The sequence below is a fragment of the Pezoporus flaviventris genome, unplaced genomic scaffold (genome assembly GCF_033815535.1).
Source record: "Pezoporus flaviventris isolate CSIRO_AGI_PZ_B2104156 unplaced genomic scaffold, CSIRO_AGI_Pfla_v1 ptg000025l, whole genome shotgun sequence".
In the NCBI taxonomy this organism is placed as follows: domain Eukaryota; kingdom Metazoa; phylum Chordata; class Aves; order Psittaciformes; family Psittacidae; genus Pezoporus; species Pezoporus flaviventris.
This window is the reverse complement of record NW_026892573.1, coordinates 19,707,346-19,722,958: the sequence shown is the minus strand read 5'-3', so window position 1 is coordinate 19,722,958 and position 15,613 is coordinate 19,707,346. Positions and strand designations below refer to the sequence as shown.

The 15,613-nt window shown below is 41.7% G+C and overlaps 1 protein-coding gene across 3 annotated transcripts in view; it reads right to left on the bottom strand.

The window, feature by feature from the left end:
* Positions 1-15,613, bottom strand: part of ALKBH8 (alkB homolog 8, tRNA methyltransferase) — a 62,734-nt gene that overhangs the window by 43,656 nt on the left and 3,465 nt on the right. Inside the window, exons 2-3 of one of the 3 annotated variants that reach the window (XM_061457788.1) lie at positions 5,720-5,831; positions 2,024-2,164 (exon numbers count right to left, since the gene is read on the bottom strand). In XM_061457788.1, the coding sequence (XP_061313772.1) occupies positions 2,024-2,155 (132 nt within the window). In that variant the 5' untranslated portion in view covers positions 2,156-2,164; positions 5,720-5,831. Of the gene's footprint in view, positions 1-2,023; positions 2,165-5,117; positions 5,195-5,470; positions 5,576-5,719; positions 5,832-15,613 lie in introns of those variants that run through there. The other 2 variants (XM_061457787.1, XM_061457789.1) reach the window with 2 other exon arrangements.

Below are 15,613 nucleotides of genomic sequence, written 5' to 3'. Positions count from 1 at the left end.
TATCATAGTGATTTATGTCCAAAATTATCAAGGAGTCTGCAGTTTGCGAGGACTGTTGCTGGTTTGTCACATTTGAAAAGTTCTGTTTTATTGTTTCTAAGGGCTATTATTCAAGAAATATCATTAGATTAATACACAGACCTTTTCAAAATAAAGGTGCGAGTTCTTTTGACATATAAATAGCTATATGCTATTGGCTATTCAACATTGGCTACTCAAGCTATATTGGCTGTTCAATCTAATCACGGTGGTTGAAAAAAGTTTAAGTCCCTGTTTAAGGCCAAATAAGGATGCAGTCAAAGCTTGGAATGAGCTCCGGGGACTGCAAACAACCAGCAACAATTTACTCTGATCCCATGTAACACCTTTCCATAAAGCTTTCAGGTAATCTTTTCCTTAAAGCCTCAAAATGTTCTATGACCTTTTCTGAAGGCAGCTAGGAAAGTGTTCAATTGTTTCAAATAACAGAATTTCACTTCTCTAAAATACAGCAAATTAGGTTTAAAACTGAAGATAAGGATTATTTTAAAAAATACAATACTGCTACGACTACACCTATTGCAATGGCTCCTTTAACCCTTGTTCTTCGTACCGCATCAGGCTGGCTGTTACTGATCACATTTTTCAAAGGTGACCACATTATTAATTAGTTATTTTCCAAACTGTTATTAATGGAGAGGCCCATGTGTGCAGAGGAAATGCAGAGAGCCAAACTAGTGCTTTCACTGGCTGTAGGTACTTCACCTACAAATACTGTAACTACACAGCAGCAGCATCCACAATAACTGATCATCTTCTCCCAGCTGAATAATTTCAACATAATCACTCTTACACAAAGCCTGAAAGCATTTTCTGTATTCTTGACACATGCTTATCACTAGAACTACGATTTTTGTTTCATTTATCGCTTATTCAAATGTTCCATCATTGATGAGGAACTTGCTATATCTCAAAATTACTCTTTGGATAGATTAAATGGATAATTTGGTATCTATGGCATTGTCAAGGGGAACAAGTCCTGGATTACGGTCCCTGCTCCAAAGAGGAGCAAGACTACTGTGTTATTTTAGCGTATGTCTATGTGGTGTGAAATCTGAGTGAACACTATGCCTAATTTTGTTACAAAAAAAAGTATAAAGATCTAATGGATGTTTCTGTATCTGAATGGGAAGAATTTGCAGGATAATTTACAGGATGAAGGTGAATAAGGCTAGAGGAAGTGATAATGGCTTGAAACACTGTAGAGCAGTAACATCTCCCCACACATGGAGGAAAATGATACTCTGACTTCTTCCCTTCCTGCCTGCAAGTTTGTCATTTTTTGCTACACCAGTATCTCAAGGTCACCCTCTGATCTGCTGCAACTCTTTACTGTAGCAAATACAACAAATCAAAAAGCTGAGTAGTTTTCTGTTAATTAACAAATAAAGTGGCTTATGTCAAAGTTCACTGAGCATCATAAGAAAGCAGAATTCTTTCCATCTTGTCCCTTTTTGTGCAAGGGAAGAGAATGTTGGCCCCTTTTCAACAGCTGCAAGTCAGTCAATCAGTTCAACTCCCACAGAACCACAGCCTAAATCAATTTAGGTGAAGAAAACAATGTGGACAGAAGATTTCTAAGATAGACATGTTTTTAACAGGGAGTTTAGATGAGGCAAATTACACTTGATAGAGAATACAGAGGAAAGAAAAATACAAAAGCTAAAAGCCAAAGAAATCAGGGAAAGAGAATAGAAGTTTATCTACATCAACAAGGTAATATTTGTCACATTTCCTCCTACTCCCCAACTCAAGGAATTACCGGTTCAGATCAAAAAACTTATCCAAAATTTCAACAAAGTCTCTCCACAGATGTTAAACTGCTGAAGTACAGCTCTGCTTTGAAATCAGAGGCACAGAAAACCCTCAGTATCAGGAAACATATTTTAGATGGGAACTTGCATTTTAGACAAAGCATACATGAGAATAGAACACAGATCAGCAGTATTTTCATACTACCATCAAAATCAGAAGTATCAGTCACCTGTGTGGCATGGGAGGAGCACTCAATGCCCTCATGTCTCAGCAATGTGTGCTGAGCTCTGAGCTGCTTCCTCAATACCTTCTTCTTCATTTTCTGGACTTTCAAATGCTCTTTGCTTGTTATAAGTTCCATGCTGGTGATCTAGGAAGCAGAAGTAACAACATATAGTAAGTGTCCTGCTTGAAAAATCAAGTATTTCAGTCTGCTCTAGAAAAACAGTCTTCCCATCCTGTATGTCACCTCTAGAACAGTAATAGTACTTTGGATAAATTACAGACTTTATGACTTACTTGGGGCTGACAAAACCAAGTCTGCAAAATATGTTCTTCCTCAGTCAACAGCAGTTTTCCCCATCTCGGAGGCTGCATTATTAAACTGTCTTATTAAGAGTATCCCTCCCAGAAATAAAGCTTTATAAAGACTGGCAGGATGCTAGATTTCATTTTCTAGTTTTTCTCTTCTTCACAATATCACTATATCCATTTGCAGGTTTTAACCTGTCTGCCTCTCCTGTTTTCACATTGTAGTTGCAGTTCATTTCCTTCTTTCTACAGTCTCTCCAGAGCAGAATGAGAGAAAAAAATACACATGGAACTGCCATGAGCTTTGTACCATCTTATCTTCCAAGTTATTCATGCCTCACCAAATGCTTGAATTGAAAATTAATTGTTCTCATTTGCCTCCTTTTTCCTAATTGCCACTTTCAAGTGAATATGACATTTGGCAAAAACTGCTTTTTTTGATAGTAGAAAAATGTGTTCAATAATTAGATGTTCAAGAACTAGCAGCCAGGAATGCTCCCCACCTCATTTAGCATACCTCCAAAGGCCAAATGCAAATCACCTTCCTGTCATTAGGAGGAACAGAAAACTTTGCACATATATTAACTACTAAATTTAGTAGCAACACAGCATTTACCTGCCAGTGAGTTACTCAAAAGTCACTGGCCTTCTCCAGGTTTTGTTGCATCTTTTGTCACTTCTGGTCTACCACTATACTAAGATCATATAACACCTTCCTACACCTCTTTGAGCCTTTCTTTTCCTCCCTTCCAACTTCCTTCAGATGCAAGGGAAGAGTCCAGACCTCACGTAACACTGACAAAGCTCCCAGACACTAACATGATTAAGCTCTGACTTTCCCTTTTTGTCTCACTATAACATAATCCCTTACCCATATTTTAGGGGGTTCTTCTTGTCTTTCCCAAAAAAATCCTCCTAATAATACAGCTAGACAATCCAACTGTGGTTGTCTGTCCTTTTCAATTCTTTTATAATCATTGATCTGACAACAATCCTTCCACCTTCTCTTCTCCCAAATAAATATTTTTGGTTTTTTTTCAAAGAACAAAAAAAAAACAAACACTACACAAACCCTACACCAGTCACCACTGTGTGTATTTATTTAAAGGTGTCAACTGCTCTGACTGCCCACTTGCTGCCCACTTGCATACCTTCTGGCTTGAAAGACCATGCAGCTGCTTCCCAATAACCACCCTATAGACACCATCATAATAATATAACAATGTACCACTGGAAAATTGCAAAGGTATAAAAAAAAGTTACTATTTGATGCAACTTTGTATTGAACAACTTAGCAAATGTTTTCCTTTAGCCAAATGTAATTAAGCTAGTAAAACTGTTATAAAAATATTGAAGAGCTGCACAGGAGCTGTAAGTACATATTCCCTGTGACTGCTGCAGCATTACCATCACCAACATGCACAACTATTAATTGCACCAAAAGAGAAAAATCTTTAAAGGGAATCAGAATATGAAAAGCACCTGTGGAAATAACAGATTCTAATCCTCCCAAAAGAGCTGCCAAAGACTCCTCATACAAATCTGGTTCATATAGAAAAGCATGAAGGCTATGTATATGTACACCACCCATACTGGTCAGACCATGGTCAGGCAGCCTCCACAGAACAGACCCAGCCAGAAAAAAGGATATTGAACTGAGTCTCAGACCACTCCCATAACATCTGACCTCAGGGGAGGAGCTCTGAGTTTAGTCAGGCCTTTAGTCACATCCTTGCAACATCTCACATTCTGCAGCCAAAAAAAACCAAACCAAAATCAAAAAAACAAGTCATGTCCAAGCATTTGGCAAATTAGCACAGAAACTGAAGCTGAAAAGACTTCTTTCCATCTTTTCATAACCTCTGAACTAAACAGAACAAGCAACAGATGAGGTGTAACAGCTGCCTAAACAGCCTTTAAACCTGGCAGAGATGCCCTGTCCCACAGCGCCTGGCCTTTCAGTTGCTGCTCAAGAAGCTCAAGATCTTCCCTACATGCTCTGTCATGCTTACCAGCATTACCCAGATGCCTTCAGCCCTTGAATGGATTTCAAACAGCATTATTTGCATTGCTGAGACACCAGAACCTTCCCTTAGTTTCCATCTAAACAAGGCCTAAACTCTCTGCCTTGTCTGTTGCACCATTACACGAGGCTCAATTCTGCAGGCACAGAAACCTTGATTTCCAAGTTAAGGAATCACAATCAGATGCACAGAAGTGCAAAACTGTGTGGCAGCATCGCGCATCCCCATTACAAAGGCCAACATGCCTGTAGAAGAAAGAGCACGAAGGAGCACATTAGTCACTACTGCTATCGTCCCCTTTCACAAGTACTGCAAACAAAACAGCTCTTCAAAACGCACTGAAAGAATTTCCCCTTGCAATGGCAGCTCAGGGTACAGGAGGTCACACAACTGGCCTGAAACAACCACTGTTAATGTAAAGTTTTAATGCAATAAGAACCTTATTTGCAGCAAAAGCCACTCACGAAACGAAACTGCATCGGAGCTAACCGGCAGCTGTCAGCAGAGGGAGCGCCGCGCCCAGCTATGAAGCTTGGCAGCTTAAAACTCAGTTTGGGCTTGCTGTTGTGCCGCAGGCACGTAAGTAGTAGTGTACACAGCCGCTGCATACACACGGACATCAAAACTCAGGGGAGAAAACGAAATCCAGAAGCCCTGACGGAGATGTAGGAGTTCCAACACTGGTCAAGGCTCCAGTACTCCCCTGCGGCCATCCCTACCCCCGCTCAGCCAGCACTGAAACCTCCCAGCGACACTCCTCAAACTCACGGGCTCTGGGCGTTCGCACGGTAATAGGAATAACAACAGGAATGTGCGCGTGACGCTCTGCCCTGAGTAAATGGGGGGGGGGGGGGGGGGGGGAAGGAAGGCTGCAAAAGCTGCGAGGAAGACGCAGGGGCTGACTTGGCCCTCTCCCCTTTCACACCACGTCGCCCCGACAGGGCAAGAGACAAGGCCGGGGCCAGGCCGCAGCGGACTCAGCTTCCCCCCAGAGGCGGCGCGGCAGGGAGGACAGAAGCCCTTGCTCCCTCCGCCCTCGCCTGCTCCTGCTCTCCCTCCCCAGCCGAGCGCCGGTCTAGGCGGGCGCTGCAGCCCCAGTCCCGGCCACCGCTGCACGTTACCTGACTGGCGGCAGCCATGTTGGGGCGGGCACACCGCTCGCCTCCGCCCCTCCGTCATGGCGGCGCCGCACCCCCGGCGAGCAGTGGGTCCGGTGGGTCTGTATGTGTCTGCTCAGTTGTCTCACGGTGGAGGGAGACAAAGGCCTCCGATACCGACCGGTGCTCGGCGCCACGGTTTCCTGGTGACCAGGCGTGAAAGCGGCCTTTTCTGCCTCGGACACACTTAGTGCAAGTGCTCCAGCTCCTTACCTCTGCTCGCTCTGTGCTGCCCAGCTGCTCTGCCCTCCGCGGCCACCTTTTCTCTCCAGGCAGAGCCAGCTCCTGTCATCCTCCTTATCACCAATAAAGCCTTCCTCTGAGCCTGCAACAGAAGAAAAGCGATGTTTCAACCCCACCCGACAGGTTCTACTTGTTCACTGAGAGCAATTTGGGCAGAGCCTCCTCCAGCACAGGAGATCCAAAAACAATCAGAGGGAATCACATCCATGCAGTGGTTTAAGGACAGCTTCAGACTGAGGTGCTCACCCCAAGCACCATCACTGAGACATGCCACCTTCACAGCCAGCACTGACCATATATAACCTTTGGTACGCCCCACACTAGGGACAGAGGAAGACAAAACAATGTCAACTCGGCCAGGACCACACAAAGACCTGCTCTCTGGTTGTGCATATATATTTCCCCATGCCACTCTTCAACTTGCTAGCAACCCTGCTAACTCTGCTTAGTAAACCCATGCTACTGAGCAACCTTCCTTACTGAAAGGCAGCATCTCCACAACTCACTGGCTCCCTGCATGAGAGAGGGATCCCTTAAATCAGAGACAGAGCACATAAGTCTTCATTTTTCTCTGCCATCATAGACTAATTGAGCTATATATGATGCCCCTTTTCTCCTTTATCCAAAACACTGAAGTTCAGGTTTATCTACTTCTTCTGTCTTTACCTGACAAGTATTCTGTTTCTCACTGTAGCTTAATCTTTTTTTTTTCTCCTCTATTTAAATGACACCCCCATCCCCCAACATCCTGTGGGTGTTTAACTTTCCTACAGATCAATTAGATGTGGGATTCTCAGGTGGGTGGTATGTGAGGTGATTGATGAGCTTTTAAACCTGTAGTCAGAAGCCAGCTCCTCAAATTCATCCCAAATCCACATTCTGGAGAAGTCTATCTGTGCTGTTAGGTAAGGCTGTGCTTACCAAGAAGAAAAAGTATCTTGCTCTTTCCCTTGGAGCACATACTATGTCCTATGCCAGGGTCACAGATATCCCAGGTGTGGGAGGTACAAGCACACTAAGGATATGAGGCTGATGGGGCACATCCACCAGTCTGTGAAGGTAGTATTTGGTCAGAAAGGTGGTCATGCTTCTGTCTACCACAGCCTGTGGCATTGTATCACTCTCCATGTTTAACCGATGTGGGGGATGACAAGGTATTATGATAGCACAGATCTTTTGCTTAAGTTTTTTCATATGTAAAGTGTGACTGTTAGCTGCCTACCTAGTCAGAGTATAGCATGGATCTTGTTAACCTTGCAAACACTAAGCATCATCTTTTTGTTAGAATAGAATGGATGTAAGGAATAGCCATGCAACGTACACAGTTGCTCTCTTTATTGAAAGATTCTCTGAGGCCCTCAGCCTTGGAAACCAGCAAACCTGAAAACTACTGAAAGGATGATCCTAATGAAATAAGTTTGTGATTCATTACCAGTTTGTTCTGACAAGGGGAGAATACCTGCCCAAAGGTTGTTCCTGTTAAGCGCCCATGTTCTGGTTCAAAGCCCTGATTGTGTGGGCTCTCCATTCTTCTTCTTCTTGGGTGTCCATGTATGGTTTATTCCACTAGGATGCATTGTTGGTAGGTGAGAAGTAGAACATAGGCTTAGCGGAACATTACACCTCAGAGGACAAACCACGATGTTCTGGCAGCTGCCTGACCCTGTGCTCACCAGTCAACTTTTGGGTTTATTCTGTGGGGGTTTTTTTGAAAACTGCTTTTGGAGGGGGGAGAACAGATGTGGATTTTTTTTCTTGAAATATCTCTGTAGGATTAGCAATGGTCAAGAATGTGTGATACATATTGCAATAACATTTCCTCTGTAAATGAAGCAAGATTTTACTTCTATAAACAACATTCTCATATAGGAAAATTCCACCAATTAAAAAGAAAACAGTTAAAGGCTGGTTATTGGTTTTAAACACAAGCTTATTTGGTCAAACCAGAACTGTTATTCTCTTTATAACTTAAGCCCTGAAGCACTGTGCAGTCCCTTCTCATACTAGATAGCATGGGTACAGACTCCTTCCAGAGACACCACAGTGCTTATTGACCACAAGTAAAAATACATCACCCTATGGTTAAGAAAATTGTCACTGACTAACATGCTAAATAGTTCACAGAAGTGGAGATTCATATACATTTTATACTAATATAATCTCTCCTTAAATGTGCTTTGGCAGAAATCTCAATATTTCTGAAAAAAAAAAAATGCAATTTTTATAATGATAATATTTTGTTTTTAAAATTCCCAAGTCTTGGAAGGCAGACGCAGGGACTGTGAGAATGAAGACCTTGCACCCACTGTAGGAGAGGATCTGGTTCGAAACCATCTTAAAAATCTGAACGTGCACAAGTCCATGGGTCCCGATGAAAGCCATCTGTGGGTCCTGAAGGAGCTGGCAAATGAAGTTGCTAAGCCACTACCCGTTATATTTGAGAAATCATGGCAGTCAGGTGAAGTTCCTGACAACTGGAAAAAGGGAAATATAACCCCCATTTTCAAGAAGGGGAAAATGGATGACCCGGGGAATTACAGACCAGTCAGTCTCACCTCTGTGCCTGGCAAAATGTCAGAGCAGATCCTCCTGGAAGGCATGCTAAGGCACATGAAAAACAACAAGGTGCTTGGTGACAGCCAGCATGGCTTCGCTAACGGGAAATCCTGCCTGACCAATTTGGTGGCCTTCTATGATGGGGCTACAGAACTGGTGGACAGGGGTAGAGCAGTTGATGTCATCTACCTGGACTTGTGTAAAGCGTTTGACACTGTCCCACATGACATCCTTGTCTCTAAATTGGAGAGACATCAATTTGATGGATGGACCACTCAGTGGATAAAGAACTGGCTGGATGGCCGCACACAAAGAGTTGTGGTCAGTGGCTCAATGTCCAGCTGGAGACCAGTAACGAGTGGTGTCCCTCAGGGATCAGTGTTGGGACCGGTCTTGTTTAACATCTTGGTTGCTGACATGGGCAGTGGGATTGAGTGCGCCCTCAGCAAGTTTGCCGATGACACCAAGCTGTGTGGTTCGGTTGATACGCTGGGGGGAAGGAATGCCATCCAGAGGGAACTTGACACGCCTGTGAGGTGGGCTGATGCCAACCTCATGAAGTATAACCATGCCACGTGCAAGGTCCTACACCTGGGTGGGAGCAATCCCAGGCACAGCTACAGGTTGGGCAGAGAAGAGATTCAGAGCAGCCCTGCGGAGAAGGACTTGGGGGTGTTGGTTGATGAGAAAATGAACATGAGCCAGCTTCAATGTGCACTCGCAGCTCAGAAAGCCAACCATATCCTGGGCTGCATCAAAAGCAGCGTGACCAGCAGGTCGAAGGAGGTGATCCTGCCCCTCTACTCTGCTCTTGTGAGACCTCACCTGGAGTATTGTGTGCAGTTCTGGTGTCCTCAACATAAAAAGGACATGGAACTGTTGGAACAAGTCCAGAGGAGGGCCACAAGGATGATCAGGGGACTGGAGCACCTCCTGTATGAAGACAAGCTGAGGAAGTTGGGGCTGTTCAGCCTGGAGAAGAGCAGGCTGCATGGAGACCTCATAGCAGCCTTCCAGTATCTGAAGGGGGCCTATAGGGATGCTGGTGAGGGACTCTTCATTAGGACTGTAGTGACAGGACAAGGGGTAACAGGTTAAAACTTGAACAGGGGAAGTTTAGATTGGATATAAGGAAGAAGTTCTTTCTTGTTAGGGTGGTGAGGCCCTGGAATAGGTTGCCCAGGGAGGTTGTGAATGCTCTGTCCCTGGCAGTGTTCAAGACCAGACTGGATGAAGCCTTTCGCTAGATGGTTTAGTGTGAGGTGTCCCTGCCCATGGCAGGGGGGTTGGAACTAGATGATCTTAAGGTCCTTTCCAACCCTAACAATTCTATGATTCTATGAAATTAAGGTTTTATAGTTTTCTTCAGGAAAAAATGTTTATATCAGAAAATTTTTGCTCTGTTTCTATTGTTTCGGGAGTTTTTTTCAAATAGATAACCAGAAAATGTCATCTAAAGCAGAGTCTCATCCTCCCCTTTACTCAAGGGTGAGAAATAAAATATTGCTGATTGCTGACTTTTCCCAGGAGCAAATTACAATACCCACTATCCTGATAGCTATTTTATTCCCAGGGAGAGTCAAGGTATTTATCAGTCCCTGGGAATCAACTTCATAAGTTTTCTTCAACAAACTAGAGGTTACTGGTCCATACATGGAAAAACAATCTTACTCCTATTTATACCAAAGCAAGCCAAGCCATGCTTTAGCCTACTGTAATCACACTGGATTTCCATCACTTTCAAACCCAGTTAAAAGAAAATCACAAGAAGATAGTAGGATTTTCTGTATCAAATCTCTTGATTTAAGAAACTGCAGTTTAAGAATCATGACAAATAGGGTATGTTTCAGGATAGCAATTTGTTACAGAAATAAGAAGAAACCTCTTAGCTGATGAGACACAAGATGGACTGCTTTAGGATAGCATTCATGTAATAGTTAAGGACCTTTTCAAATATCTGTTGACCTAAATTCAAAATGTGCTGCTGCTGTTGCTTGTGATAGTAAAATTCTCCCGAACAAACCTCTGCAATGCCAAAGGCTTATATTCTTCAAAAGGATAGCAGAACTGGCTCTGTGCTACATGTGACTTTGATTCTGCATTTGTGCTGTTCAATGTTAGATTTCATATTTCTTTCTAAAAAAAAAAGAAAAACAGCCAAAAAGCAACTTTAAGATTTTTTTAGCCATTGCTTAAGAGAAAAAAAAAAAAAAGATGTGAGAAATCTAGACCCTGGTAAAATCAATGGGATTTTCAAATACTAACAAACAAAAATCTTATTCTCAAGAGTCGTAAAGCATCAAGTAGTATCAGTATGTTTTCTGATTTCTAAACTTTAGGCTCTGTTCATACTGCCGTGCTTCTTTCTTTTCATGAACATAAGACTTCAGAATACATTCCCCCCCCCCCCCTTTCCTTTAATAAAAGCAGAAGTTTTCCTGAAATCTCTAGACTCAGGGTACTGGAACTTTAAGGAATACATGAAATAGCATAGATATCATGATAAAATTCTAAGATCTGGCAACACTGTTTCTGTGGCACAAATGCAGAATTATTGCCAGGTTCCTGTCCATCATTACAAGGTAAGACTCTTTTGTGAAACAAGTTTCTTTAGCATGATGACACAACTTTCTGAAAGGAAAAAGGGCAGATTTCAGTTCTGGGTTTGGAACAGCTACAGGTCTTGTTATCCAGTCAGTGAATGTTTAGTATCAGGCAGAGCTTAGTTAAATTGAGCACTCCTGCTATGACATGAGATTTTATTAATGAAAACACAAACCTGTGTTATCAAAGGCAGGGAGGAACAGCTTTAATGTCTGTCGTCAGACACACTGCAAGGGTGTGCAGTGCTGGGTCACCATATTGGCCTAGAACTAGGAGCACAATTCTGTAGGCTTCAATAAACACAAAATCTTTGATCCCTTCCTGGAGATTCCTCAGAATATTCCTGTAAACTCTCAGGCACAAGACAGAAATTACTGTAATTATGATGCAAGTCTGAAGACCTTTCATTACTTAGACCTTTTAGTACCACCAACACTTGTGAGGTTCCTGCAACACATGCACATAGATGTCAACAGAGAATTTCCTCATTTGATGAAGGAAGAATCTAAGAGGTGTAAATTCCCAGGGCACAATTACTGGAAAGTGTAATATCCATGAAGATCAACTAAAAGCTCCCCAAGCAGCTCCTGTCAGCTTTTTCTGCTCACATATATCTCAGTGAATGGTCCCCAGCCTTCAAAGTCCCACATGCGCCAATACTAAGCAAATCATACATTGCAGAAAATTATTTTGCCCTCAGTTTTAATTTTATAAATTTTCTCCGGCCATAAGCAATGTTGAAGACTTGGGCCTTTAAATCTTTCCAAAGCTATGCACGCTTTGAAGAGCACATGGTAATTCTGTCCTGAACAGGAACTTCTGCTTTCACTACCCAGATGACTCTTTCTCTGCAAGTCAGGCAAAGTCTAGGGAAATCTTCTTGTGCCAGTCAAGTACACTTCTCAGGGTGTCAGAAAAGTAATACCAAGTACTGAACTGTACAAAATATTGATTTCCCTCCCAAAGAGTGAACCCATCAACACAAGGTTTAGTTTAGCCTTGAAGGCAATCTTGTTAGAAAAATTCAAAGAAAATATTTCTGTTTTCCCTGCACAAAAGCTGAAAATTATCATATTCTCTTCAAAGCCTGCGCATACTTTACATTCTCTTCTTGCTCTTTATGCCTGTTTTCCACACCAAGATAGGAATTTTATTTTTCTTTTAGTTACTGATTGAACTATATTACGCTTTTCTGGCCTTACAGTCAAAATCTTCCACTAACCTGGCAAAACTTTAGTTCTGTCACAGACAGTTAGGATTTGGTAGGCATTCAGAAAGCAATGCAACCCTACCCAAGGATTCTCCCTGGTCTCAACACTAGGCAGGCAGTCTGCTTTCCTGCATATCCTCGGAAACCATCATTTCTCACAGTTATAACTTCAGGTATAAGTGTGTCATAAGGACAATCATGGAATATCAGGCAGTGAATTTGTCTGCTCTATCAATCAATACATTTTTAAGGATAAAGTGCTTGCAGTTCAGACACAATCTGCAAAGTTAATTTTTAAGAGCATGGTATTGTTTACAGAAAACTAAATGTTACATTTCCATCATGAGATCCTCAATTCCTCCAGTAAGACTGAAGAGAATATTATAAAGTACTCCTTAGACTGGGACCTTACCCTTTCCCTCCCTTTCAGGCATTATCTCAGGAGACCTCATTACCTGTTGCCCATGCAATAGATTCACCTTCTTTGGAAGAAGAGCTGTGAAACCGTAAGTTAAAATTTTCTACACAAAACTACGATCATTTACCTGGGTCACCCCACTTGCTCTCTTGAGACCCAGTTTTCATTGACTTCCCTGGCTCTGCATGCACACTCAACACATCTGAAAAATAGGAGTTGCATATTTTTCAACTGAATAGGCAAAAAATGTAAAGCATCAAAACTTAGTGGATTTTTTTTGTAAGCACTTCTCCATCACTCAGTTTGCCAATCTGTATGACATTTACGTAAATATTTATCCATCTCACAAGGGTTGTGAATCTTTATGCATCATTGTTTGTGTAACAGTTTGTAATCTTTCAATGAAACGTAGCATATGCATTCAGAGTATGGATCTGATTAATGGCAGAGGATAAATGAAAATAAAAATGGATTAAAAACTTAACAACATTGCTTTCCCCCCCACCCCCTTGTTCAAAACTGGTTTGGAAAAAAAAAACAAAACTCTATTACAAATGCAAATCTTCTCTTTTCACATGGGCATAATATGGTTGGTACACATCTTAGTGAAGAAGATTAGGACACAGTCTGATGTTAATCAGCATATTCATATTCTTCATTTTTATTAAGATAAAAAAGCAGGCGGTGTTAGGATATAGTACTTGAAATTCATGTCTACATCACTTTATTTTACTCCTTCTATATAGAAATATCAAACAGAAGGATTTAAAGAAAACCATTATAACATTAAATACTCTTAATTCATACATAGACAAAGTCCTTTCTGGCAAAATTATTTGCTTCAAGAGATGGGTAAGCTAAATGAGCATACTGGCTGCTTCACTTAGCTGTCAACTCTCTAAAGGCTATATGAGTAAGCCTGACACACTTCATCTCTCATGTTCTCATCATCTAAATACTTTTGTTATTGTCTCCCTTGCTAAACTTTACAGCATCTTCAGTCAAAGGAATATAAGTGAAACAAAATGTGGCACTGTAAATTAACAAAATAACTAGGAGAAAGGTTTCAGAAATTACCATAAAGCCTGTGTGTAGACTGCTTTAGTTGCTATAATATCAGTGCAGGAGAGCATGTAATACCTATCTTAGGACAATTCTGTATTTAATACTTGTCCTGATCTAGGAACAAAGAATTACCAGTGGTTTGATATTTTGAAGTAGAGTGTGGACACAGATTTGAAGCATCACAATGATTATGAAACCATTTCAAAGATCACAATGATTGTGAAATCATTGTGGTACTTCAGATACTCAGACACAGCAGGCAAATAGTATCAATTTTGGGGGACAAGTTTGCTTAAACAAACAAAATTACAGAGTTAGAGATTGGAAATATATTTTGTCACCCTATCCTTCTCTTTATCACAGCAAGATGGTTCTTAATGACACACTTCTACAGCATTCTGAAGCTCAACTGTAGAAATGCATTTTATGAGGGGATATCTGCAGGAAAGTCCCCATTCACCTCTCAATTGCACAGGACTCACTTGAACATGTGTGGAGACTAAAGAGAGGAATCCATGACTGAATCACATCATTCAGGATCATTCTCACTATGGATAGATATGATTATATAGGATAAAAACATATGGCTCCTACATACGTTGTGCTATATCAAACAGAGATGCTAATTCATGCTAGCACTTGAGTATCCTCAGACGAAAGGCTTCAAAAGTGTGATAGTTCTTACATATAAGCAAATCAGATGTTTAGTACCCCATGTCTAGATTCTGATGGATCCCCCAGACAGCCTGTTTCCAAATCTTCTAACTCTTTTAATTATTTATTAAACTATAAAGCTCCAGGCAGATATATGTAAGTTTCTGGCCATGCTGATGTAGGAGTAAGAACTGTATTGGGTTCTGCTGGACCTGCTGGACAAGTCCAGCAGCTGGAAATTTATTTACTTTAGACACCTTTCACTAGAAAGCTTGCTATAGTTAGTATACCTCTCATGATTCCTGCTCCCACTGGCAGCCTTCAAGACTCCAGATTCCTCCCCTGGCAATGAAGGGTTGGGTTTTTTTCCAGCAACTAACTTACACCACAAATGAATAGAATCACAGAATTGTTTGGGTTGTAAGGGACCTTAAAATCATGTAGTTTCAAATCCCCTGCCATGGGCAGGGACACCTTCCACTAGAGTAGGTTTCTCAAAGCCGCATGCAACCTGGCCTGGAACACTGCCAGGTATAGGGCAGCCACAGTTCCTCTGGGCACCTGTGCCAAGGCCTCACAGGGAAGAACTTCTTCCTTATATCTCATCTATATTTTCCTTCTTTCATTTTAAAGACATCCCCTCTTGTCCTGTCACCACATGCCCTTGTAAAACGTCCATCTCCTGATTCCTTGTAGACCATCTTTAGGTATTGGAAAACTATTATAGGATCTCCCCTGAGCCTTCTCCAGGGTGCCAACTCTCTCAGCTTGTTCTCATATAGAAGGTACTCCATACGTGCAGAACAGTCGCAAGCTTTGCTCAGATAAATGTTGTCTTCCCATCTGCAACTTTACGTGAGCATCCCATTCACCTGGTTGATATAACACATTCCAGAAAACATAGCTGGAGGTTTGCTTGATGACATTCTACACCTAAGGTAATCTGAGCTTTATCCTTCTGTGAACAAAAGCTGTAGTTACCATCACACTCACTAATTGCAGCGTTGTTTTGGTCATCTGCTTGCTACTGGCTTTGGAAAGTCTCCATTTCACCACATACATTTCACCACATGACCAGTGTCTTACAGAGGTCTAACACCAAGATCCTATACAGTTTCATATAAACATATGGGTTTCCGAATGACAAGAGGCGAGATGCCTTCTCCTATGGAGTTAGGGCAAATAGCTATTTAAACCGAAATCAGACTTCATTTGCTCCAATAGATAACTAAGAGAAAGGCATAACCTTTTTAATGCAAAGCTTTTCCCCATAAGCAAAAACATTCGATCAGTTCAATCAAAGTAATAAAGAAACACAGCAGCTGGTCTAGCAGTACTTAATCCACTATTGTTCCTT